The sequence below is a fragment of the Notolabrus celidotus genome, chromosome 10 (assembly GCF_009762535.1).
Source record: "Notolabrus celidotus isolate fNotCel1 chromosome 10, fNotCel1.pri, whole genome shotgun sequence".
NCBI classification, from domain to species: Eukaryota; Metazoa; Chordata; class Actinopteri; order Labriformes; family Labridae; genus Notolabrus; species Notolabrus celidotus.
In genome coordinates, this window is record NC_048281.1 from 26,298,429 (window position 1) to 26,323,411 (window position 24,983).

At 41.4% G+C, this 24,983-nt stretch overlaps 1 protein-coding gene and 1 long non-coding RNA gene across 7 annotated transcripts in view; one reads left to right on the top strand and one right to left on the bottom strand.

Annotated features, from left to right (window-relative positions):
- The first annotated feature begins 252 nt into the window (after positions 1-252).
- LOC117820710 overlaps positions 253-24,983 on the top strand; it is a 45,245-nt gene continuing 20,514 nt past the window's right edge. The window contains exon 1 of the long non-coding RNA XR_004632826.1: positions 253-503. This is a non-coding gene — a long non-coding RNA (uncharacterized LOC117820710). The remainder of the gene's footprint in view (positions 504-24,983) is intronic.
- LOC117820709 (target of Nesh-SH3) overlaps positions 2,398-24,983 on the bottom strand; it is a 39,889-nt gene continuing 17,303 nt past the window's right edge. The window contains exons 6-23 of one of the 6 annotated variants that reach the window (XM_034694595.1): positions 24,133-24,176; positions 23,301-23,349; positions 22,367-22,432; positions 22,084-22,161; positions 18,780-20,816; positions 18,313-18,390; positions 17,720-17,908; positions 16,895-16,963; positions 13,120-13,182; positions 10,670-10,792; positions 10,195-10,284; positions 9,846-10,055; positions 8,399-8,504; positions 5,743-5,822; positions 5,108-5,137; positions 4,812-4,970; positions 3,638-3,760; positions 2,398-3,560 (exon numbers count right to left, since the gene is read on the bottom strand). In XM_034694595.1, the coding sequence (XP_034550486.1) occupies positions 3,445-3,560; positions 3,638-3,760; positions 4,812-4,970; positions 5,108-5,137; positions 5,743-5,822; positions 8,399-8,504; positions 9,846-10,055; positions 10,195-10,284; positions 10,670-10,792; positions 13,120-13,182; positions 16,895-16,963; positions 17,720-17,908; positions 18,313-18,390; positions 18,780-20,816; positions 22,084-22,161; positions 22,367-22,432; positions 23,301-23,349; positions 24,133-24,176 (3,710 nt within the window). In that variant the 3' untranslated portion in view covers positions 2,398-3,444. Of the gene's footprint in view, positions 3,561-3,637; positions 3,761-4,811; positions 4,971-5,107; positions 5,138-5,742; positions 5,823-8,398; positions 8,505-9,845; positions 10,056-10,194; positions 10,285-10,669; positions 10,793-13,119; positions 13,183-16,894; positions 16,964-17,719; positions 17,909-18,312; positions 18,391-18,779; positions 20,820-22,083; positions 22,162-22,366; positions 22,433-23,300; positions 23,350-24,132; positions 24,177-24,983 lie in introns of all 6 variants that reach the window. The other 5 variants (XM_034694598.1, XM_034694596.1, XM_034694599.1 and 2 more) reach the window with 5 other exon arrangements.

Consider the following 24,983-nt stretch of genomic DNA (forward strand, 5'->3'; position numbering starts at 1 on the left):
AGTCTCTAACCTATTTTATTTTATGTTATTTAAATTCCTATTATTATTATTATTATTATTATTATTATTATTATTATTATTATTATTATTATTATTATTATTTTCCCCTAATATGTGTTGCCATTGTTTTATTACTGCTTCTTTCTTGTTTTTCAATCGCTTTAAAGCACTTTGGGTTGCATTTGATTTGTATGAAAGGTGCTGTATAAATAAAGCTTGATTGTTTGATTGATTGAAAGAGGTGGGCTCTGTGACCTATACTGCAGCTGACCAGTAGGGGTTTGGTGGTGATCTGATGCATCAAGTACTGATACCAACTGAAAAAAACACAGCTACAGAAGAAGTCAGCAGGGAGTCTAAATATTTCTCTTCAGCTTTTGGAGCAGCTGTGTAAATCTTGGAAGTTTTCTACATAAAGGATAATGGGAACAAAGCAGAGGACAAAGCAGAGGACTGTAAAACTGAGCTGCAGTGATACTTTCAGATGACATCATTACCTACAGGTGAGCTACTCCTGCCATGTGCTGTGTTCCTTGGGCTAATGCTAGCTACAGCTTGCTAACATTAGCTGTGTATTGCTTCTTTTTTGTACCAAACAGCACTTAACTCACAGCAGTGCAGTCATTTTTGTTCATTGTTGAAGTATTTTGTTAAAACAGACATGCTTTTGTGGTTGCTAATGGCTTTCATATGAAAATTGTCTGTTCCTGGTCATTGTTTTGCACTTCGTGTATGCAGTGGTTTGCTCTTTAGTATTGCACAGAATTGATTGTGCATATTTTGTACATTAAAGCTGCTATTGGTAGGAATGGTGTAAAAAAAAACCCTAACTTTTTTTTCTGCTGGGTTTGGAGAAAAGGTCATAATGCCCATCAGTACTCATAGGTAAGTGGAGTACTTTGAGACTATTGCGAAATCTCTGCGTTTTCCAATGCCTTTGTATCAAGCAATGTTATTATTCGCCTCGTTCCCGTTATGACGGACCAATCAGAGCTTATCTCCAATCCTCTGTCCTGATTGGTTAAGGGGCGGCCCCTACTACGTCCTCCGATTGGTTATGAGTCCGGCACTATCATGACTGCACACGCCGATCTGTGTTGGGGGGCTAAGAGGAAATCTAGTTGGGAGGGAAAGTGTTAACATTCAAAGTCCTTCTCTCTGAACAGATGTTTATTCTGTGACTACCAACAGCAGCTTTAAGTAACATTGTTTCACTTACATCCAGGATGATTGGACCTTTTGTCTCTGTAGTAATAGTATCTGTATATTCAGGTATATTATCACATACACTTGCATTTAATCATGTGCACTTATTTTGATCACACATGGATTTAACATAGGAATGATCAGTGGTGAACCAGGCTGCTTAAGGGGCTGGGGTGAAGAAAATAGAACAGCACTTCCTTTCAAACCCCTGATACTCTAAGTTTAGGGTTGATTTAGACATATCGAGGTAGAGGTAACAAGAGGGGGGTCTAGGGTCCTCCCCCAGGAAATTTTGAGCATCTAACACTTAATTCCCTGCATTCTGGTGAATATTTATGTGACCATTTGTGCTGGAAAGGACATTGTGTTAAAGGAAAAACACAAAATTATCGATACATTAAAAAAATGAAGTCAAATCCCTGAAAGAAGTTTATATTCTAGTAAAATTTGATCTGTTATTTTTTACGAGGTCTTTTAAAAACATAGTATTCAATTTAAATCAGAGGTAGAATAAACACTGAAATCAACAAACACTTTCTGCATTGTAAAACTGAACTCCCAACCCGATGATAGTCAGGGGTCCCAATAATTCAGGTAGAGATAACAGCGATAGCTTAACTTAAATAAGGGATGCTTTGCAGCCTTTTTATTTTTTTAGTATTTTCTTTAATGCTACTCTGAATGAGTTAGCGTTGTATCGATCAAGCCACCTTAACCCTCAAAACGATAACTGAGCATTGTGTTTGTTTTAATAGTCTCTCTTGTTCCTTGTCTCTTACAGAAGCGAATCAGAGTCAAAGTAGAGCAGATCAAAATCATAGGTTTGAGCAGCTGACCGATCAACACGGAGATATAAACATTGCACACCACAGTTTTTATGGTGTCGTGTTTTGGTGTGAGATTTGTCTGGGCAGAGTGAGAGAGTGAGACTGACGGTAAAAGCGTGTTTCACACGCCAGGGTCATGAGAGTTGGAAACCCTGGTATATTTGTGTTGTTCAAACTGAAAGCTGATTGCTGTAAGTAAACTGACATAACTTTTGATGGAAGGTTCATATTTTACAAACAAGTGAGTGAATCAGTTGTTATATCCATTAATTCATTAGAAGGCAGATTAGCATGAGACCTCCTAAAATGTGTAACTTTTTCTTTATCATAGGAATGCTGTGAACTCAAATACAATGAACAACAGTAAATATAAAAACAAGATTTATTGCTGAAAACGAACATGGTGCCTTAAAATCAACTGCAGTCATGACGGAGGTGAAAAATGTCTGTAATTTGTAGCTTTATGTACAATTTGAAGTTAAATTGAGTACAAAAACAAATTCCACCATATGCATATGTAAGTTCAAATCAAACCTTTTTTTCATATATAATTTTCAAATTACTGGCCGAGACTGCATTAGTATTAAAATACATCAATCTTTTGTTTTCAAGTCACACCGTACAAACCATAAATTCAAGCTTTGGCTTCCAATAAATCATAAAATTGGCTTAAGCTGTTTAATATTTTACCTGAAATATATCAAACTATATTACCCCTGGTATACAAATTCTATTTAACATAATATACATATATGAACAAAAAGTTTAATACTGTGCAAACTGCAACTGCTAATAATCCCTTAGGGCCAGCAGAAGGTCGATTCTGCATGTCTGTGTTTACCTGTATTTTACATAGCCAAAATGTACAATGGAAGTATGATTGGCACCTCTCTGTATACAACATGTTCACTGACATGCAAGTATTGGGAACTATTTCAACTTTCTCATATCAAAAGCCAAAGAAGCACACAGGGCACACAGAGAAAAATCAACAACAATCCCCTTGATAAATAACATCATACAAGTTATTACACTTTGGGAGCCAGCTTCCCAACAACTTCTCTGTGATTACCGTATATTCAGCATTTTGGTTCACTCAAAATCCTGCGTTCTTTCATCTGTCGTGACATTTTTGATAAATACAAAAAAAATTGAGACCAATGTTACAAATACACTCAGTGGAGTTTTGTGACACTTAATAGTCTTGGACAGGGTCAAACCTGGGAGAGAGGGCTGAGTTCAAACAGACAAACCCATTTACAGTGTCCATGGTAGTGTAACAGAAAGCCCAACCTCCCTCCAAGCCTGGTTAGGCTTCTTTGCCTTCTTCTTCTTCTTCTTCTTCTTCTTCTTCTTCTTCTTCTTCTTCTTCCTCTGCAGAAAGTATCCCTCCTTGACAGCTTTGTGGTTCTTACCATTTCCCAGGAATGGGTGTACCACATTCGTACCAGCCAACATAAGTAACGTGTGACTTCCCTCCGATCTCTCCAAAGTGCACAGGTTCCTGTCTCAAGGCTCTGTAAAACCCTGATACAAAGACAACGAGGGGGATTAGATTCTACATGATTTTACATGATAATGATTTTTATGGGTTATTAAAATACCTGGCCTGCTTGGTAGCTGGTCAGCAAGCATCTGGGTGCCCGTCCGTCCATCCAGGAAAGAGTCCACAAATTGACAATGGTCCTCACCATGCCCCGTTTGATCTCCTATATTATAGAATTTCCCTACGAAGCAAACAGACGAAACAGGTTTTCAGTTAAAAGTACTTTTGGTTACACTGAAATCAAATTAAAATGATAAGACACAGAATAGGCTATTTTTCCTCAGGACACTGAAGTCCTTTATATGTGCTCTGTATCACAGTTTGGTTTTGATGGTTGGTTTACTAGCCTTCCACTGCCAAAGATATGATGAGGATTTACAGTGTGTGTAGTTTCAATCATATTAAGTTTGACGGTTATATCTAGTTTAACATTTTTAGCTATTTTAAGAGGACAGGGACAAGTTAAGTTGCAAATATACACATTTCTGTACATGCTCTTACCCTGAAGCAGACTTTGATAGTCCTTCAACATGTTTGAAGAGATACTTGTTCTCTGGGCTGAGGCTAAAGTTATTCTCTAATTATGCTGAAAGAAATGCAAAGTTATTCAATGTAAGACAAGGAAGTCCTCACAGAGCCAAAACTCTGGACATGCACTGCTGTTAAAATGGATTTGGAATTTACCTCTGGTTTTCAGGGTGCTAAGTAGCTACCTGGTTATCGAGTGAACGCTGGCGCTAACTTTTTAAACTTATTTTGTTGTTTCATGACCTAATCGGACCCTGCAATTGCTTTCAATGGAATGCTATTACGATCTGCCGGCACTACAGTTTATTGTTTCTATTTTCTTACCACTTTGACAGTTTTATATTGTTTTCATTTATTTTGATTTTGATTTTGTTTCCTAAGAGAAAGGCGCCTTTAAATAAAATGTATTATTATTATTATTATCACTGCTAAGCAGTTAGTGTTTTCTGTTTTCCAGTTAGATTCAAGAAAAACTACAGGACTAATTTTCATGGAACTTGGTGAAAAGTTGTGGCATGGAGTAAGGAATAATCCACCTCATTTGGACAGGATTCGTAATTAGATTGTGATTTGGCAATACTGGTGATTTCGGACATACTGGTTGTGCCTGCAGGTTTGCATATCATATCATCATGACTTTGGCCTTGGTGCAGTACTATGCTCTTTGAGCGACCCACCAGATGTCTGTTTCATTCTGTATTTACCATTGAGTGAGTCACTCAGGTAGATCTTGTATCTCAGAGAGTTGCAGAGCTGGATGCCAACAAACTTTCGGTACCAAGTCCTCTTCACGTACTGCTTTCCATTGCATTCCGAGTAGGAATCAGATTTAAATGGGAACTGAGTCCAGATGGCATCTTTGCCTATGAGGAAACCATTGGAAGCAAAGAATTCATAAACAAATTGATATACGTATAAACAAAAATTCCAAGTTCAACGATTTAAAAAAGTGAGCTTAAGTCAGAACACACCGATCTAAAGAGGGAAAAACAAAATTCACCTGAAACGTTTTCGCTCACTCGTGGATCAGCTGCAAACACCAGAGAAAATTGCAATGAGTAACGTCATCAAACATCACACAATTAACACAAAGTCACGAGACAGCTTGAATTATTGTGCAAGACAAACCCAGACCTGTATGAGAGCCCATTTGGCACAATATTTAAAGTGTTTAGCCCCAACAGGCTGTGCTTTGATTGCACCAGGGCAGGAGGCCAAATAAGCAAAGCACTTTTCTCTACGTGTTGTCATTTTGAGTTTAATGAAACTACATTTAATCAACTCAAGACTGTACTTTATCTCCTTTATTACTGATTCCACATTAGCTCCGAATGCTCTGATCAAAAAGGGGATGATATGTTAGAGATAATCCTTTGAGGACATCTGGGGGGCTAAAACGTCCCTAGAGTCTTAATCAGTCAGACCTCAGTGCCATGTTGAAATCATTAGACTAACAACTGCCTAACAGCCCACCCTCTGAGTTTCAGAGCAGTGCTCTATGCCTGATTTCTTGCAACATTCACGGTGGCATCAACACACATCTAATTGGTATTTTTATGTCAGAGCAAACGCATCAGGTTTTATGAGAAAACCTTCAAGTGTTCCTTTGTGGATTAGGGTGTCTTTAAAACTTGCCTGATTCTGTGTTAAAAGACACAGGATCACTGGAGGGTCCTGTTCCCAGCTCATTCCTTGGCGTAACTGTAAATTCATAACTGAAATGAAAAGGGAAAACAAAGAGTAAAAAGCATGATTCCAACTTTAAGAAGTTTTCAATCTAAATTCCTCAAAACCCTAGAACTGGGACACATTATATTTTTATGCCTTTGACAGCAAAGAATTGGTCACACAGGCTCACACACATACACAGAGCTGATGGTTATTCCACGTGTTGCGTTCAGATGTCCTGGCAAGAGATTGGCTTATAGTTGGGCCAGCAAACCAAGCCCAGAGGAGGGTTCTGGTGAATTCTGAGACTCCAGATGCTGGGACCTAATTAAAAACTCAGTGACCCGCTCCACCCAGATTTCATCCGCTTTTGTGTCGCTTTATCCGTTTTGTATATATGCAAACCAAACGTGAGTCACTGCGTTGGCTGAAACAGGATGTTGCAGTGCCATTTAATACTCCTGTCCTTAATGAGATTCACAGCAAAGCTCACTCATGTCATCAGACAGTTGAGGCAGACGGCATGTTTGAGAGGTGCCCTATGGAGTTTTACTGAAACAAAGTCATGTGTGTTACTCATCAAGACCCTTTGTGGGACTCCTTGGGTTTAAAGCACATCATGTATGCATTCACTTCCGCACAAAACATTCAAGGAGCCAGTTATGGTAGGGACTTGTGTTGTTTACATCCATGTCTACTACTGCAGATCCTTCTACTCCACCAAATTCACATTGGTGTCTTTCTTGACAATGCATTGTGACTGGTTTTAAAAAATGAACAGAGGTGTGTACCATTTCACTTAATAGTATGAGGGTGCTTTGGTCTCGTGTCCCATAATGCTGTTTTAAGAGGTGGCAGCGCCCACAACCTCAATTGCAGAGCGCTTCCCACTGGCGCTTGCTGTTGCCAGGTTGCAATAGTTGTTACATGGTACTCCACTTCCCTCAGCAGTAACAGTTGAGTCTGTTTCTAAGTGCTCCGTTTGCTTCACATTTGCTTTCCTTAAATTGCATTTTACAAATCAAATGTTAAAACAGCTGATAGAAATTGTTTTGTAGGTTTAGCAGCAGCTCTAGACCTGGAGATTGTAACCTGAAAGCACAAGAGTGGACAGACCTGGGGCGCTGGTGGCCTAGTGGTCTAAGCGCCCCACATACAGAGGCTACAGTCTTCGTCGCTGGGGTCGATTCCCTGCCGGTTGACCATTTTCTGAATGTCTTCCCCCGCTCTCTACTCCCCACATTTCCTGTCTCTCTTCAGCTGTCCTCTCAAATAAAGGCAAAAAGGCCAAAAATATGACTTGGAGTGGACAGACCTCCGCCGTTGTCGTTGACAAGGTTGATATCAGAAGTCCCATCCCCTCTTGATTTGGATTGGATGGTGGCAGAGAAATGATGTTGAGAAGCTTGGCGGTGATCCAAAAGTTAAACTATTTTCTACTAAGAGCACTGTGAGCATAGCGATAAGAAAGGCACTGAGGGTGCTTTCACACTTAGGACACTGAGCACTGAAAATGTTGACCTGCATTGGCTTTGCATTGAAAATAGGCACTGCCAGCACAAAAATAGAACACCATCTACTTTCAAAAGACAGCTAAAGACCCACCTCTTTAGGAAATACTATTCACTTAGCTGAACTGTTCTCCACTGTTGTCCCCAGTGGCAGGTCGTGTCTTCCAGCTACAGTTGACTCACACTGTCCTGCTCTACTCTAGGAATCTGTGTTCAGCTCTTGAGTGACCCAGCACTTGGTACTTTGGTCATTATTGTGGTGATGACAAGTTAATTGTTGATGATGATAATGGAAGGTCTTAAATTGTTTGGTTGCTTCATTGTAGATGTTCCTTATTATACAAAAAAAAATTAAAAATCCTTATCCTTATCGCTTTGGATAAAAGCGTGACATTGTAACATTGTATCGATTGATGCACAAAGGCCCTTATGAGACCAAGAAAACAGACCATACACAGTTTGAAGTGGATGAAAACACTAGAACATTACATACCAGTTTAGTACGACCACTTTGAATCAGGTCTTTGGTATTTTGTCCGTCCCAATCTTAGTCTTTTAATGGTAGTAGTGACCGTGTATTGACAGGTGGATGGATACCCCTAAGGTCAAGTTTAGTGACTCCAATGAGTGTAGCTGGTTCCATCGGAGGAAGTTAGTTGAACCCCTCCTGTCACTCTGATCAGTCATGCTCAGTTAAGCCTTAATATCATTTTCAAAAGTTGGATTATTTCAAAATGAAGTCCCCATAAAGTAGAAATAAATTGCTAAAAAGCAACATTTTATTCCATGCTGTGGCTATGTTTATTTCTGTTGTTTGAAAGTGTCTACATGGATTGCCTTACTTTTGGAGCAAGGCTGAATGGGCCATTTAAGGAACTGCTGTTTTTTTGGCATCTGCCGTTGGCTTCATTTTTCTACCTTGGACTCACCATAGAAATACTAACCCTACAAGAGGTCACATAGTCCACAGGGACCTTTGAGTATTTTTTTATCTGCACAATCTCAGTTTCTTAATTGTTCCCAAACTAAACATTTTAAGAAGACCTGACAAGTTGGACAGCCAAGGGAGAAAAGTGTTGATGCAGTGTCCCGTTCTTTTTTCTTACACATACCTGCTCTCTGGCTTTAGATTCTCCACAGCTGTGTGTGTCTGATTGGTCGTCAGTACGGACACCTCTTCTCCATTTGGCCCTTTAGTAGTCGATACAACTTCATACTCTGGTGAAGGAGAAGGAATGTTAGTGTACACATTTGACCTTTGTGATTTGAGAGATGTCAGAACCTCAAGTAGGATCTGAAGTTTTGGCTTGAAATTGAAGAGGTACATTTTACTTCTGTACCACTGGCTGTCTTGACTGGAAACAGCACTGTTGGGTAAGGATGGAGTTCTCATCGATACTACACTTGCAAACATAGGCTGCAAAAAGAAAATGTGATAATCACAGTGACGCCATCTTTTGGATTACCACCTTGAAGCTTGGAACCTTTGCTGTTGTCGCGTTAGCTTTGTTAAACCAGTATATACTAAATCTGGATGAGAAGGTGGAGTTGTGGAGGATATGGAGTGTACCACCTCTACCCTGACTGAAAGGATGCCACAGTTTTAAATTTTCAAACACAAGGTAGTCACTTCCTAAAGAATGCCATGCTTCGTCACTCAGCAAAGTTTCAACGGGACCATCATTTACATCCAACATCTATTCTTTTATGCAATCAAGGCTTGCAAGTCAGTCCAACAAGGTCAAGCACCCTGACAAAAAGTTAGACCCATACTCCCACTGAGCCAAGAGTGAAGAGCCTTACAGAACAGGCCTTAAGTAGGGATGCACCGATCCGATCCTGGTATCGGATATCGGCTAGATCAGACTCGAAAAGCTAGATCGGATATCGGTGACAAAGGGCCGATATATAGTGCCGATCCATACGTCAGATCTATTCATCTTAGTTCTATGCTTTTTCTGTGTTTACAACAGCCATGTGCGTCTCCCACATCATCAGCGCCGGACGGTCTGTGCATTTTTGCCCGGTGGAGCATAATGGAGGATAACTACAGAGGCTCTGCAGTTTAGGTGCATGTCACGCTTCTTTTGCTAACAACTCCGCCGGAAACTCGCAACATGTGCAGCGGTAATGTTTCGAGAGATGGGAGTCGCGCTGAAAAATATAATGGAGGCCCAAAGGAAGAAGTTTACGTCAGCAATAGCTTACTGCAAAGAAGCAAGATGCCTTCTATTGATGGATTCAAAGTGTAAAAAAAACGTCAGGTTATTAGATTTAATTGTTCTGGATCCTTGATATTAAGGGATTCCAGCCTCTGGTTTAGCACTTGGAACCCAGGTACTTTTCACCATCAAGTCAGAAAAGCCTGAAGTTGCCAAAACATGATTCTATCCTCACATTAAGGAATAGAGATTGTTAAATCAATACCAGGATCGGATTGGCTGGTATCGGTATCGGCAGATACCAAAGCCCAGGTATCGAGATCGGTATCGGGACCTAAAAAGTAGGATCGATGCATCCCTAGCCTTAAGATATACATCAGCTTTATGTTGACTGTACCTCTGGTTTCGTTGTCAGACTTCTGCCAGTCAAGAATGACAAAAGACGGGCAGCCCTCCACAGTGACCACAGTGAGGTTGGAGGGAGGTACACGAGGAGGACCAGTCACATTCTGATCAGCCCCTTCTTCATCAGGGAAGTAGGCAAGAGAGGAAGTGATGGAGCACGGCTCGTCTGGTTTCTTATCTGTCTTGTAGATAACGTGAGGAGCTGGAGATAGAGAAACAGCAGTTATTACCTGATTGATTCTATCACATGAAGTTGTTCGCTTGTTTGGATGCAGTATTTGCAGGTAGTTTTGCTCGAAAACTTGCAGTGGAGATGTGAAATAGCTTGAAAAACATCTTACCTACGAACCGCTTCTTTCCCATAATGTCTACTTCAGATGCAGGCAGAGGCCTGAATATGGAAGAATTTTCATTTATGTCAAAGCGGCTGCCTGAAAAGGAAACAGAAGCAAGTAGATGGGTTTTGGTTTGTGCGCCAATAGTCTCTGGCAGCTCTCCCTGTCCTCATTTTTTACAGCTCTGGCCCAGGTCAACCGCCAGCCAGCACCCAGCACCTGCTCTGGCTTGAACTCCGGCTCTTTGTCTGCCTCCTCATATTTTATATTTCTTTCATTTCTCTGACAACAAGACACACCTGCAAGCTGCATCACCAGTATCAACTGATTATTACCTTGTGCATGCACAAAAACTCTCTCATTATATGGTTTTAATGTTCCTATTTATATATTTTTTTCATTAATGAGGTTGTGAATCAAGTTTCAATAATGAGCCATAGCTTTCCTCCAAAGATACACTAAAGTTTCTGTTTCCTCGTACTGTTTAGTGCCGGGGCGGTGGTGGTTGTCTGTTGTCTGCGCTCTTGCTTCGGTTTGGCAGTGACCAGAGGGAATGGCTTCAAGATGGACTCCTTCTCTCCTTGTTTAAGGTCCATGGGTTTATCTAAGGACAGAGCAGAGGAGGAGGAGAATGAGAGATCAGCTCTTCACCCTCATCATCTGACTCACAGTCATACACAGTTGTGATCCATCTGCTCTGGCCATCCTCACTGAGCAACCCAGTGGCCTTTTCCCTGCTGCCGAAGGATCAGAATTTGTTCTTGAGTAATCTCTTTTGGTCTTTAAAGAGGAAAAAAGTCTGCCAGAATACTTACTTTGGGACTAAGGATGCCCAGATGCTCAGAATTGTGCATTAACACATACACAAACACTGAGTTTGAGCACATTAGTACATTATTACTGCGATGAAGAGAAAGGAGAGCAGTAGAAACAGGTGACAGAGTGAAAAGAGAGACAGATAGGCTGAAAAAAAAGCCTTTGCCACAAGACCAGAGAGCTGAGATGTGATGCAGTTTTGTTAATACGTTCAAACATAATGTTGGATCAAAAGTAATTTTCGATTTGTAAGTTCTTGTTATTGGCAAAAGATGGCTGAAAACAGCGATTCTTGGACTATTGTTGTGGCTTGATCACAATACAGCAGAGACTGACTTGATGACGTGAAAGTATGTGTAGCAGAACCAAAGTTTAAAAAGCATCATGTGGGACTAATAAACAAACAAGAGTGCTGGCAATAAGGCTTGGGATGAGTGTGCTGCATTCAGGCAACACAACAACTGTGAGGTACAAGATGGACTTCACATTGAAGAAAACGGAAACAAGCATCAACATTGCAAAGAATGTTTCAAACTCAGCTGTTTTTTTTTTTAACTTGTTCCTCAAACTGCCTAACATCAAGCACAATTATCTCTCCTGCTGCTAGCTGTAGCCAAGCGGCAACCTCCGGTCTCAAACTATGAAGCCCATGCAGAAGTGTTATAAACTGTAATTCATTGAGAATCCGCTTGAGGCTGGCTGCAGAAACACTGGAAACCACATAGACACCAATTCAAAAAAGACGATCTTTGCAGCATTAATACACATGTTTGCAGCCTGGTTCCAAAAACGGCTTGGCCCTACGTTGCTAATCTCTCTATCAGCACAATCTGTACGGGGGTTAATTCTCTTTTTAACGCAACGGTTCAGAAGATATTAAGATTATGAATTTTTGCCCAAATAAGGACATGACTGACTTGACTCCCGGTCGGGACCATATAGCTGTTAGCTAAGAGGCTCAAACTCTGCCCCTTTACGTCACGCTATGCCTGGTTGAGTTCTGCATTTCCAATATTGCTGCCACCATCGATTGGCTTTAAAACAGCGCTTAGGAACAGATGGGTGAGTCACGGATACTACGTCCATTATTTATACAGTCTATGGCTGTAGTCTTACAATAACTATCCCATCCCACAGCATCACATAACTACCCAACACCCCTTTGGTGTCTCACTCAGGTGTGCTTCTGTCTAAAGGCACATGTTAGTGTCTGTGTCAAAGAACCCTTTCACATATGTTAAGGGATACCCTGAAGCATCTGTTTTCTCTCACTGTCTGACACTTTCTGCTAACATACAGCAAGCGCCACTAGCAGACAGTGTGAGACATTGTCCAGATATACTATGAGCAATACTGTATGGATTCAGATAAAGAACAAGGGCTAGTGGATTTGAAAAAAAGGGCAGTTTGCTCAATCTGTTTGGAAATCCTGACTTACATAAAAATAAAAATAAATGACATCAGCTCCCTAGCGCCCAGCTACAAATAAGTCTAAAGCATGTTTTTTTGTGTCTGATGTTTGGTTGTACAAAGACTACAGTGTACCTTGCTCATTGTATGAGATGTGGAATACGCATGAAAAGGAAGGAATTTAGACAACCACTGGATAGAGATGACAAAAAGTGTGTAGCTACAGCCAGGACCTTGTTAGCTTAGCTTAATGAAGCCTAGCTAAGACCGGAAAAAGAAGGGGGAAAGGATTAGCCATGGCTTTGTCAAAAGGTAACAAAACCTGCCTACTGGCACCATAACACTATCACATTACCTCTGGTTTATTTTATCAATACATGACAAGAGTAAAAGGACAACATGTTGAGTTTCTGGAGTGTCATCAAGGGCTATTACTTGGCTTGGCAGTGAATTCCTAAAATCTTCACTTTTGCTTGGCAGCCCTGGTTTCCTTTTGACAAAGCCAGTGTTGTGCTAATCTTCTCATCTTTGAGAAGACACCAAATTGAGATTTTTGCTTGAAGTTGATCAATTCCTGTAAAATGCATTTTGTTTTGCAAGAAAGGATGAGGACTTGCTCCTGAGTGCACAAAACAACAGCATACAGGATAAGGTGCAAGCTGTGCTCAGTGCTCGGTGCAGCCATTGCTGTTCACTGTTTCTCACCATGGTCACTAGGTTTCCCCACCAAGTTGGGTCTCTTGTTGACAGGAATAGAAGGACGCAACACTGCAGAAAATTGAGGGAAAGGAAAGTTATTTGTAGATTAACAACCATATTGAAACAGGGCAGGTGGTCTGCAGGGAAGACGGGATAAAAACAACTGAAAACAAGTGGTACTGGTTATTTGATAATGAATTAAGGATGAAGGAATGTCAAGTTTATAGATTCTGGGATTGGGAGACATTAAGCAGGGAGAGGACTGCAGTTTTGCCGTGTGCTGGGAAAAAAATGAAAAATACAAACAAAGGCTTAATACAAACAACAATAAAGCACATAAAAGCCAAGCAGACTGATTTTTTTTTGTGAAGTGCTGCCACAGAGCACCACCATGGTCTATGACTAATGAAAACCATGTCAGTGTTTCATTCCCCAGGAACCATAAAGTGGTTTTTAACCACTCACCCAAAATCCCCAAAACAACAACTCTTCAAAAAGAATGTCAAAATCCTGTTGAATCTCAAACAGGAAAGACAGCAGGTCCAATATTTTTTTTAATTGGATTTTGATTCCCCCTTTGCGAAAAAATCATCTGAATCCAATGCAGTTCAACAAACAAATGTTTCTCAAAATTCTTGCATTACAGAGAAAACAAAGGACAAGCCAAATCATCAAAAGAAAATCCTATCAGTTTCACTCTAGACCTCTTTAATAAACACAAGAGATTAATTGGATTTAGTGAACTGGGTAGGTAATCACTAGAAAAACCAAGGCTTTTGCTACGGATACAGCTCCAGCTGTGAAACTGATTTCTTAACTGGAGGGTTTCACCATGATTTAATGCCATTAGGAGACATAATCACACTAAATCTTTGTTGTGATATATTCGAGGAGGCTTGATACATGGAGTTCCCCTTACACATTTCACATTTGAAGTGCTTTGAGATAATCCATTTAACTGTCATGATTCACTTCCAGATCATCCACTCCCTTCACCATTTGTCATTTCTTATCTCAGAGATCCATCAAAGGGGCTTTTGTTGACAAGATTTTGTAGTTGTTAAATTGTTTGCTGCCAAAAACACACCAGAAACATTTCTCTTGGATTGGATTCCTCCCCGGAGCTGACTTCCTGCTGGTCAGCATTAATCATTGATCTCTGGCATCAGCTCCCAAGAGAGCAGAGTTGAGGCTTTCAAGACAAACTGAAATAATCTACCAACAAGTCACTGATGAATACTGAGAATACCTCCTAGAAGTACCTCTGACTCACACATGGTTTGAGTGACAGCTAATGGCAAACATATGCTCTTATATTAAGTCACACATCACAAGGATGCAGTCTTTTAAATGTCTGCCTTAACATATACAAACCCCACAGACTGGTGAATGTGAGCTGACAGCTCAAAAGGGTTACCTCATGCTTCATGGGCATCCACTGTGTTGTCATGTGATAAAATCTGATGTCAACAGTACACACGTCGGCTATGTCTCCATGATGTTTATGATATGATCTGGTTTGGGGTTCTACAGTTTCTACTACGGGTGTGTTTTTGGTTTACTGTCGCGCTATAAACCCTTCAAACAGCAGGTCAAGTCTCTGAAGTGCGAAAGGCTCCAGACTCACATCTGTGATGTAAAACAGCAGCAGCGATGTGAGCGCTGGTTTCTATCGAAAACCTTTCTCTTGGGGATGGAAACGTGAAAGCAGATGCAATCGAAAGAGAAAGATTTACTTTTCTTTCGGGGAAAGTATTCCCACTGAAACACAAAACAATGGCTCACATCACTGCGGTTGTTGTTGTTTTTTGCTACACATGCTCAGATTTCATGAATAGACATCGTCCTTAAAGGCACTGTGAGGAGTTTCCATGTTGTGTTGATTCTGGTGGGCCTTTTAGATTAAATCTGTAGTGTTTTTCCAGGATAAAGAAGGCATTCCTCATGAGCACCAGCACCACCTGTCGCAAAGATATGGCTCTTGCCAACGGGTGCATTTGGCGTGGAAGGGAATGAATGGAATACAGATCTTGTTTTTAGTGATACTTTTCTGTGTTCAAGGTAAGGTAATGAAGTTATGTTAAATTGTCGTAATGTATCAAAGACAAAACTTTGTAAACCATGATCTATTACCTTTAGATTATGATCAGATATATAAGTCAGAGCCCTGGTGTCCCAATACATGCCTGAATAAGCATTTGCACATCAGCATTTCATACTAGTAAAAGCTATTTTCTAAGTCTAACACAAGAAAGTCATCTTTCAAAAAAGAATTCTTCCTGCTTGCTAACTTCAGCTAGACAACACCATACAACTTTGGACCTTAACCGATTTAAGAACCATGGGAGACAACACACTTAGGGACAGGTCTGACGGATTTTTAACATCACCAACTGCTGAACCCACACACAAGATGACTCCTTAAGACTGCTAGAACACACATAACGTTTGTGGTAACGATTGCACAGACATGGGGTCTTAAAAAAGTTTGCAGGGTCAAATGTGACTTCAGAAGAATTGGGGAGGCTCCAGTTAAATAGTCGTATTAACACCACACGTTCGAGAATAATTTGGAGAAACAATCGGCTGTGATGAACCCCCAATTAGGTCACACCCCCCGATCATCAGGGGTGGCAAATCGGGCCCTAATTCTGGCTTAACATCGTCTAGTGTGTGGCTTGCCTTAGATCTCACTGTAAAACTTTACCAGTAGAGTTCTAAACATCTCTACCGCCAGATAAGTGCTGATTATTGACCTGGATATTTCATGGAAAATCTGCCTGTCTGACCCAAAATGAAAAAAAAAAAACAGTCATGTTTGCTGATGATCTCACTTTACTCTGTAGGCCATGAAGAGGCATTAGTATGAGAGTTACACTACTTCCAAATCAGTTAAAAACTCCTTACAGTGCCTATAACACACTCAAAGACCACTATTTGAAGAAGTTTAAAGACTTTTCATTCTTGATGGAAAGTCTACACCCATAAACAAGTTGTGAACACACACTATAACAAAAACAATGCAGAATGTGAATTGATATGACAAGCAATATTTTGTTGCATGAGGGCAGGAAGGCACTTTTAGAAAGGTACAGACAGTCATTAGCAGCTCTGTGCTTGGATGTGTGTTCAGGGTGGCAGACAAACTGACTATTCTTTGCCTTAGAGTTGCTTCCAGAGAGCCTTGTGACTCCTTGAAGACCTCTGAAACTGTCCAAGTTTCCACAAATAACACACACCAGCTGTGACATGGGACTGAAGCACAACCCCTCTTTACAACTCTAAACAACAAAGAGTGAGCGGAGTGTCGCCATCAATACATGTGGTGCAGACGTGGTTTGCATAACTATTTGAGATGGGTTTAATCACTCTAATTAACTGAGCCTGCTTGACAGTATGGAAAAAATGTGACTAACCAAAATATCGGGTAGAACACATTCACCTTATACAACAAGCAGGCCGTTCTCAAACTAATTCAAACCAGCTCCTGATTACAGCTCCATATGTGCAGTAGACTACACAACATGGAAAAGACAGCTATTAGCCAAATTTATAATTTTATATGGCTTCAGTCTCAGTCAAGTATAAGTTGCTGGGATGCATTTGACAACATAGACCAGACACAAAACATTACACTGACACACAAGTTAAAAATCACAAAGCATGATAGGATTGCAGCAGATGTAGAGACCAGTGTGGCCATGTGGGACGGGACAACACAGTGCCTCTTTGGTTAGTGAGTGAGGAACACTGAAAGGCAATTGTCTTGGTTTGTCATTACCAGGCTTCTCTCTTGGCCACATCGCAGGTTTAGGAAGAGCATTTCCCCTATGATGTGCTCCACCGAGTGCTGGGGGGAGAAAAAGGTCTGTTATGAAATGTTCTGTGAAAGAGAAGAAAAATCCCTTGTGTTCCTTTCTTACTATTGTCTTCTTGTCCTTTGACACTGACAATAAAGCTGGAGATTTTTTTGTGTTTTCAACTTGGTTGAACAGATGTTCTGGTTATACACATGGAATTTCCATGATTTTAATACACAAATTATATTATTTGACTTTTCAATTCTTTGCACTTCTGAAACTCTTTGGGGAATATGCGCTATGTGAGATGGAGATACAGAAAGAAAGAAGGAAAGAAAGAAAGAGGCTGGCTGTGGCGGCCGTTCTGTCTGCACACAGTGCTTGGCTTGGCATGGATGGTGTAAAATGTGGTGTGTCCTGGCCAGTGCTGCGGCCAGACTTCCCACACGGCCAGCAAGAGGGCCTGTAAATCATGTTAACGATCCCGACCCCAGAGACACCACTGCTGCTTGTGGTAAAGCTGTGAAATACACACCGAGCACATGTGGCAGAGCGTGGAGAACATATGGATGGCAAGAGGTAGTGAAGCAGAAGATAAAGTAAGACTGGGAGAAAGGAACAAGTGTCCAAACATCTACTGAATGCAGTCAGACAAAGATCATGTCCTAAATCAAAAGACCAAACTTTTCCTTCTTTTGTATAGCACAGCTGCAGCAGGAACGCAAGAAATTGCTGGCAAGTGAGGATTACATAAGGTAAGCTACCTGAGAAGAGAGACAGAGAAAGGGAAATGAGTAATCCATTACCACCAGGTGAGCTGGAGCTTTGAGAGGAGGAGAATGTCTTGGATGGAGAAAATGGTCGGACAGTTTTGCGATTGGGATTTGGAGGAACCCGGCTGCGAGACACAGTGCTGTTCCTTCCTGCTTGAGAAACTGAAGTGCTAATGGAAGATTGAGGAACTTCAGCAACGGATGATTTAATGGCACCAGTACCTAGATCAGAAGAAAAGCAATTGGGGAGTTAAGGGGGTGATCATTCTCTAGGCATGACAGCTTTACCTAAAATGGAATAAATGACAAAGCACATAAGTGAAAAAGAATGAAAAAGATTGGACAATGAATGAAATGACAGAGAGGTAGAAATGAGATTTGAAAGCCAGCAAGTCTGCTCTGCTTGTGAGCATCAGAGGCGGTGTGAGTGTGCTGGGCTGAAAATGGAGGCACACGTGGAGGAAAGGACAACGATGGGGTGGGTTGTGTGGGGTAGTAAGATGGAGATGGTGATGGGGAAGCAGTGACATCGTCTGATGGTTTGAGGGACAACTGAAAACACTGGGTTTCACGTGAGGTAACAGAAGCAGAGATGGTGATGGGACAAACTTGGTCATGGTGTTTACCCAGATTGTAACTATCAGCCTCCTCTGTAGCCAGGGCAGGTCTTGGTAGAGGCTTGCCCTCTTCTGGTGGACTAGAAGCTGTTTGAAAGAAAACTCACTATTTATCTATTTATTATTAGAATCAGGTATAACTGTATATGATTTTTATTATGGACTTTTAAAGGGGGCATATCCTACCCTTATTTGCCATAATGCAAGAAAATATTGCATGGCTAATTCCTTGCAGGCAGTGTGGGTATTCCATTTAATAATGATATCCATAAAGAGGTAAGTCTTACATGTTGTCAGACAATGCTTAAGTCTGACTCGTAGATCAATCTTTTGTCAGAGTTCAGCATTGTTTTCTTTAAAATACCCAATTAGGGTACAACCAAAATATCAATCAAATGCCCCTTTTAAAATGTAATTTAAAACAAGGTCTTAAACTTGATATGTGGATTGCTGATGGCAAAAGGTAGGGTCTTTACCCGTTGCAAAAGCTTTCCTTGGGGTGACCTCGGTGGTATCGGAGTAGCTCCAGGACTGGGACTCAGAATGATTCCCAGGTTGAGACTGTTGTTTGGGACTAGATGCAGGGTGTGGCTTTGGGAGAGTATAATGTGGGGACTTAGGATCGGCTTTTGGTAGAGGTTGTGGTTGAAGAATAGGTTGGGAATGAGGTGCAGGTGGGGTTTGTGTCTTTATTGGATGTTGTGATTGTGACTTCTGCTTAATCTTAGTTTTAGGTTGTTGGACTTTTGGTTGAGGATTTGGCTGTTGGGGCTTGGATTGGCTCTTTGGTCGAGGCTCTGTACCAGGCTTGGATTGGCTCTTTGGTCGAGGCTCTGTACCAGGCTTGGATTGGCTCTTTGGTCGAGGCTCTGTACCAGGCTTGGATTGGCTCTTTGGTCGAGGCTGTGTACTAGGCTTGGATTGGCCCTTGTTCTGGATTTGTTTTTTGGGCTTGGGGTGTAAAATATTGGTCTTTGGTTTTGGTGTTACCTGGATCTTAGACTTTTGCCCATCTGTTAGTTTTGTGTCTGGGTTTTTTTCTGGTTGAGGCTGTGGGTCAGTCTTTGGTTGAGGTTGTGTTTGGGTTTGTGTCTTAGTGGTGTTTTGTGATCGTGGTTGAGGCTGGGGTTTGGTGTTAACCTTCGGTAGGGCTTCTGGGGTTTTAGGTGTGTGCTTAAGTGTTGGTTGATGTGTTTGTGGATGTGCCATATATGTGGGCTGGGTTGTTGTTCGAACTTTAGGCTGTGTCTGGGTCTTGAGATATGGTTGTGTGTGAGAATGGATCTGATGCTTGAGCTTGGGTGTTGGTTGAAGTTTGAGTTCAACAGGGAGCCCAGTTGTGGTTTGGGTCTCTGATCGGAGAACGAGTTTTGGATGAGGCTGCGACTGAGAAAAGGTTGTGAGAATGGGTTGCGGTGTTGAAAGAGGTTTTGGTTTGCTCTGCAGTACCTGATGGTTAGCTGGTCCTGCTTGTGGTTGTGGGTGGGTCTGATGTAAAAGCCCGGATTCTGGTAGAGATTGTGTTTGTGTTAAGATATCTGATATGGCTTGGGATGTCGGTCGGGGTTCTGATTCAGTCTTGAGTATAGGTTTGGGTGCTGGTTGGGGTTGTGGGTGGGGTCGGGTCTGGGAAGTAGGTTGGGATGGTGGTTGGGGCTTTAGTTTGGTCTGGGGTACAGACTTCGATTCTGACTGCAGTTGTGGTTTGGTCTTGGGTGTGGATTTGATTTTTGCTTGGGGTTGTGGTTTGGTCTTTGGCATGGGTGTAGTTTGTGGTTGGGGTTGTGGTTTCTTCTTGGGTATGGGCTTAGATTCTGGTTGGGGTTGGGGTTGTGGTTGGATCTTGGGTGTTGGCTTGTATTGTGGGTGGGGTTGGGGTTGTGGTTGGGTCTTGGGTATGGGTGGGATTTTCGCTTGTGGTTGTGGTTTGGGCTTGGGTATAGGCTTGGATTCTGGTTGGGGTTTTTGTTGGATCTGGGAAGTGGTCTGGGTTGTTGAATGTGGTTCAGGTTTCATCTCTGACATTAACTTGGATTCTGGTTGGGTGTGTGGTTTGGGATGGGTGTCAGATATCCTCTTGACTGTTGGTTGGGTATGTGGTTTGGTTTGAGGTTGGAACTGGAATCCTGGTTTAGGTTGCATTTGTTGGGTATGGGGTATGGGCTGGGATGTCGTCTGTGGTTGGGCCTTGGCTATGAGATGTAATATTGGTTGGGGATGTGGTTGAGGCTGAGCCTTGGAAAAGTTCTTGGGTTGAGGTTTTGGGGTGCTGGGCTTTGATCGTGGTGGATGTGGATACTCTGGCTGAGTCTGAGGGTTTGGTGGAGGTTCTGTATTCTGTTGGGACTGGGGTATTATTTCAGGTTGACTCAGGGAATACCCGTCTTTGTCCACATCTTTCTGGGGAAGTGGCATGGGCCTCATGGTGGTTGTAATGTGTAGTGGAGAATGAAGTATGGGAGCTAACGGGATCTCCAGGGAAGGTGGCAAGATAGATCTGTAGTGGTCTCCTCCTGCTGGGTTGTGTGAGAGAGAGAAAATATGGCAGTTGAAGCCCCAATACTGTGTCATAAAATATAATTTTAGGTTTACTTTTTAAGAGGTAAGGATCTTTTTCAAATGAAATAAAACAAAATATTTTATCGTCTAGAAAATTATGAGAATAAGACGTAAAGGCAGCCAGGGAACAGCTGAAATTGAGATCATATGAAGTGCCAACAGCTTTTGGCACTAGATCTCACAGAGCTAATCTTGGACTAAAGCAAATGTTACACAATAGACTCTACCTGGCACTTATCTCCAATTTCAAAGGCAGACAGACCATATGGAGGTATTTGCAATGTAACAGCCGTGTTACTACAGACAGACGCAGCTACCAGATCTTGGATGCCGATGAGTAAAGGACATTGAAATCCATTGGCTGTGCCTCAGAAGCTATGACACATGAGAGTTTAATAGTTGCTGACTGTGGCATTTTGATGTACCATGCTAAATAAGTTCTTCAATATGATTGGAAGTTTTCCTCCATGGAAGAGAATAAGAGAGAAAAGAATATCAAAGTCAAAGACAGAGTGAAAAAAAATAGAAGTGTAACTTTGTGTCGGAATTACGGCTACCTGCAAATAAAATGAGTTATAAATGCTTAATAAGGGGTCAAAACAGAACAAAGTAACACAGGTACAGATATTGTAGAAGATTAAGACATTTGCCTGAGTTCCTGCTGGAGAGAAATTAATTTCTGGTTCATGCTGTTTTATCATGCAGACTTTAAACCCTTGCCTGCACTGCAATCAAAGCAAAAGCCTCAGGTTTGCAATCAGCTGGGATGGAGATGATAAATATGATGAACTGTAAACAGCGTATTAAATGTTACAGACAGTGTTATGGACTGTTGCTCCATTGCGTTGCAGTAAATGACTCATAAATGACACTGCTTGACATAGGAAAACAGTGTCTTTATTTGAGGTGTGACAAATCTGACAATCAATGCCTTCATTGAGCACTTTCCAGGATGCGAGAATCCCTCCAAGATTTGTCACTTTGCTAAAATGCCATGCAGCTAAGGCCACCTACCTGACTGTCATTACAATCCAAGGTTCCACAGGAACGGCCTACGTACTGTACCGACTCAGAGCATGCTGCTCTTGCTCATGCAGCTCATTATAAAGTATACTGTGAAGTAGCAACAGCATTTTAGCTACAGTAGGCTAAGTTTATGACTGCATACAGCCAAAGTGAGAGCCATGAAGCATTTTCTAACAACCACAATTGCTTCTTTACCAATTGGCCGTTTGGTGGCGACAGGTAGAGTGGGTCCAGGGGTTGACAGAGATTCCTGTCTAGTAGTTGTGGTTGGAGCTGAGAAATACAGTGTACATTAGCAGACCTAGGAGACACATTTTAACTGTATGTCCTGTTTAATGTGCAAAATACTGCCATATGCACAATAACATGGAGCTAAGATTTTCAGGATAGTAATAAAGAAGTCAGGTAGAACGTTCAGTCATAAGTTCAAGAGTTTGTCTGACTTCTGAACCCAGTTTTAGGTCAGAAAATGAATTACCAAGAGTTGTCTTTGGGGATATGTTCCTGGAGAGGGGCACTCTGCCCTGGGTCCTGTTAAGGGGAGCTGACAAGAACATGGGAGGAGAGATTAAAGTTAAAGCGTCAGAAGAAAAATATTGTAATAGAGCTGCAAAAAAAAGTGCTGTAAAGGACAAATGTTCATGATTTAAAGCAAAATGTGTTCTTGAAGAAACAAGGCATACTGCATTTTCTTGAAGGTATTTACCCATCCCAAACTTTTTGGTGTTTTTGGCCTCATTCGGGCCACAGAAACTACTGACTTAACACTGACATGACTTTTTGGCTTGATATGGGCAAAAACGGTGTGATAATGCTGGATGGTAGTTGGTGTGATGTTAAGCTCAGCAGTTGAATCATCCGCCCCATGTGCAGAGGCTCTGTCCCCAACATAAGTCACAAATTTGGCCCTTTCATTTCATACTATACACACCCATTGTAATAACTGAAAAATACATTTAAACAATAAGCCGTCAAAATGTCTCTGAAGCCAAAAAAGTCTCCAAAAAATTCAAATCTTACAGTGCGTCTCATTCACCCATCTTTACAGTAAAAACTAGCATGGTAATTTGAGATATCATAAAAAAAGTTCTGGTTATGTCATTGTTGTCCACCTCCATCGTGATCTAGGTTTGGAGATAGTTGAACTGTACCTGGCACCTGCAATAAACCATTAAAGGAGAAAAATATTTAATTAAGGAAGATGAAACTGATGGGGTCCCGTCTGCAAAAGAATAAATCAAAGTTCCAGTTGAAATTCTTCCAGTCCTGAGTCTTAAAGTAGGAGTCATTGAGTGAGGTTCAAACAGACATTTCAGTGCAGTGATAAATCATAGTATGTTATAAAAATTCCTCCACTGTATTAAAAAGGTTCAGTGGGTTTGACAAACAGCAACAAGTCTCTTTTGGCTTACCGTGGCGAGGACCAAAGGGGAAGGAGAGTGGACCTGTCGTTAGAGCTTTCTGAAGGGCAGAGAAAAAAACAAGGGGAAGTGTTGGTGATTAGTCTTTGGCATTACAACCACAAGTCAGTATTAACATTTGAACTGAACCTCATCTCTCCGCTGTGCTCTCTGTGTTTCATAAAGCTCCATGTCTAATTGTTAAAATTCCTGGTGAAAAGCTTGTTATTCAACATATCCCCATGTGAGAGCAAGTGTTGTGGCAGATTCTCGGCAGCTGTGATGTTTTACGAGTACAGAGCTGGAAACACGTAAAACATAACCCCTGCACTGTCAGTAAATCAGTGCCACCTTTCTCCTCTAAACTCATTTCAACATCGTCATTTTCGCCCCTCTAGTTATCCTCCTCATCTCCTTATTTGTCCCCCCACTTTATTCCACTCCAAAAGTTAGCAAGCTACAGACTGATCTCTTGGCTCAGCAGGTCCTGGCTGCACTGGAGCTGTTTCCATTCTGCAGTTGGATGGAAAATTAATGAGGCAAACAACCCTCGGAAAAGCATAAGCCCACAAAGTACGCAAAATGGACTCTAAAGCATATTGCCTCTTCCAAATATACACTCTGTTCCCAAAAATATTTGTTTTGAGGGGAGGAGGTGTACCTGTTCAGTGTAAGCACTCCAGTCTCACTTTTTCATGACACTTGTCTCATTTAGCATATTCAACCTGTATCACATTTCAATTCATCAAGACTCCAATGAAAGAAACTTTGGGGAAAACTCCTTCATAAGAACAGTAATAATGGGTTTCCTATGCTTTGATAAGAACGTGTGTCTTATACATACCCCAGAGGTGACGGGATGTTTGAAGATTTTCCTGATGGCCTTTTCTGTAAATGTGACACAAGATAAAACCAGAAAATGAATCAGCACAGAATAACAAAACACCATAAGCATGTTCTCATACACTATCAAAAGTTAAGATAAAAAAGTTTTTTGGTAGCGGCTCAAGCTTCCAAGGATTCCAGGATTTTGACCAAGCAAGATTTCTAGCGTAGAATCAGGAATATCAGTTGCTCTGGTAGACAAGAGTCAATTGACTTTGCATTGAAGCTGGGGTTGGTAGTCACGGAAAACTAGCATGAATTTGAATGTAGCATTTACCCGGGACTCCGTCTAACCCCTCCCCTCCTCCCCTCAGAGCTCCCCCAAAACGACGCCCCCGCCCACATGCACAAGCACCGCTGATTCGGGACCATATAATCAGGACTGATTCAAAAGCGGTCCTCAGCACTTTGTTTGTGTTTTGCACTACATCAACTCATGTCTCACTCAGCGGTAAGAAAACACCAAAACATTATCATAGTGAAAGTTGAAACCACAAACAAACTTGAAATGTACACGCAGGAGGCGGGCAGAACGGCAGGACAGGATTTGATTGGTTTCATAATTTGGCTCCTGATGGCAGGGATTGGTTGGTGTTTTCCCAGGTTTACTCCGGCTAAAGAGAGCAGCTTTTTTTCACTCTTTTTTTAGGAACACATTATGTATTGATTGCCATCAGGACAGAAAATTAATTTTAACCAGTATAACAAAAAGTGTATCTAAATCTGACTACCAATCCCAGCCTTAAGCAACGTGCATCTATTCATCTGTTTTCACTATCTAGCTAGCTACATGTATGCGATAGTTGAGCT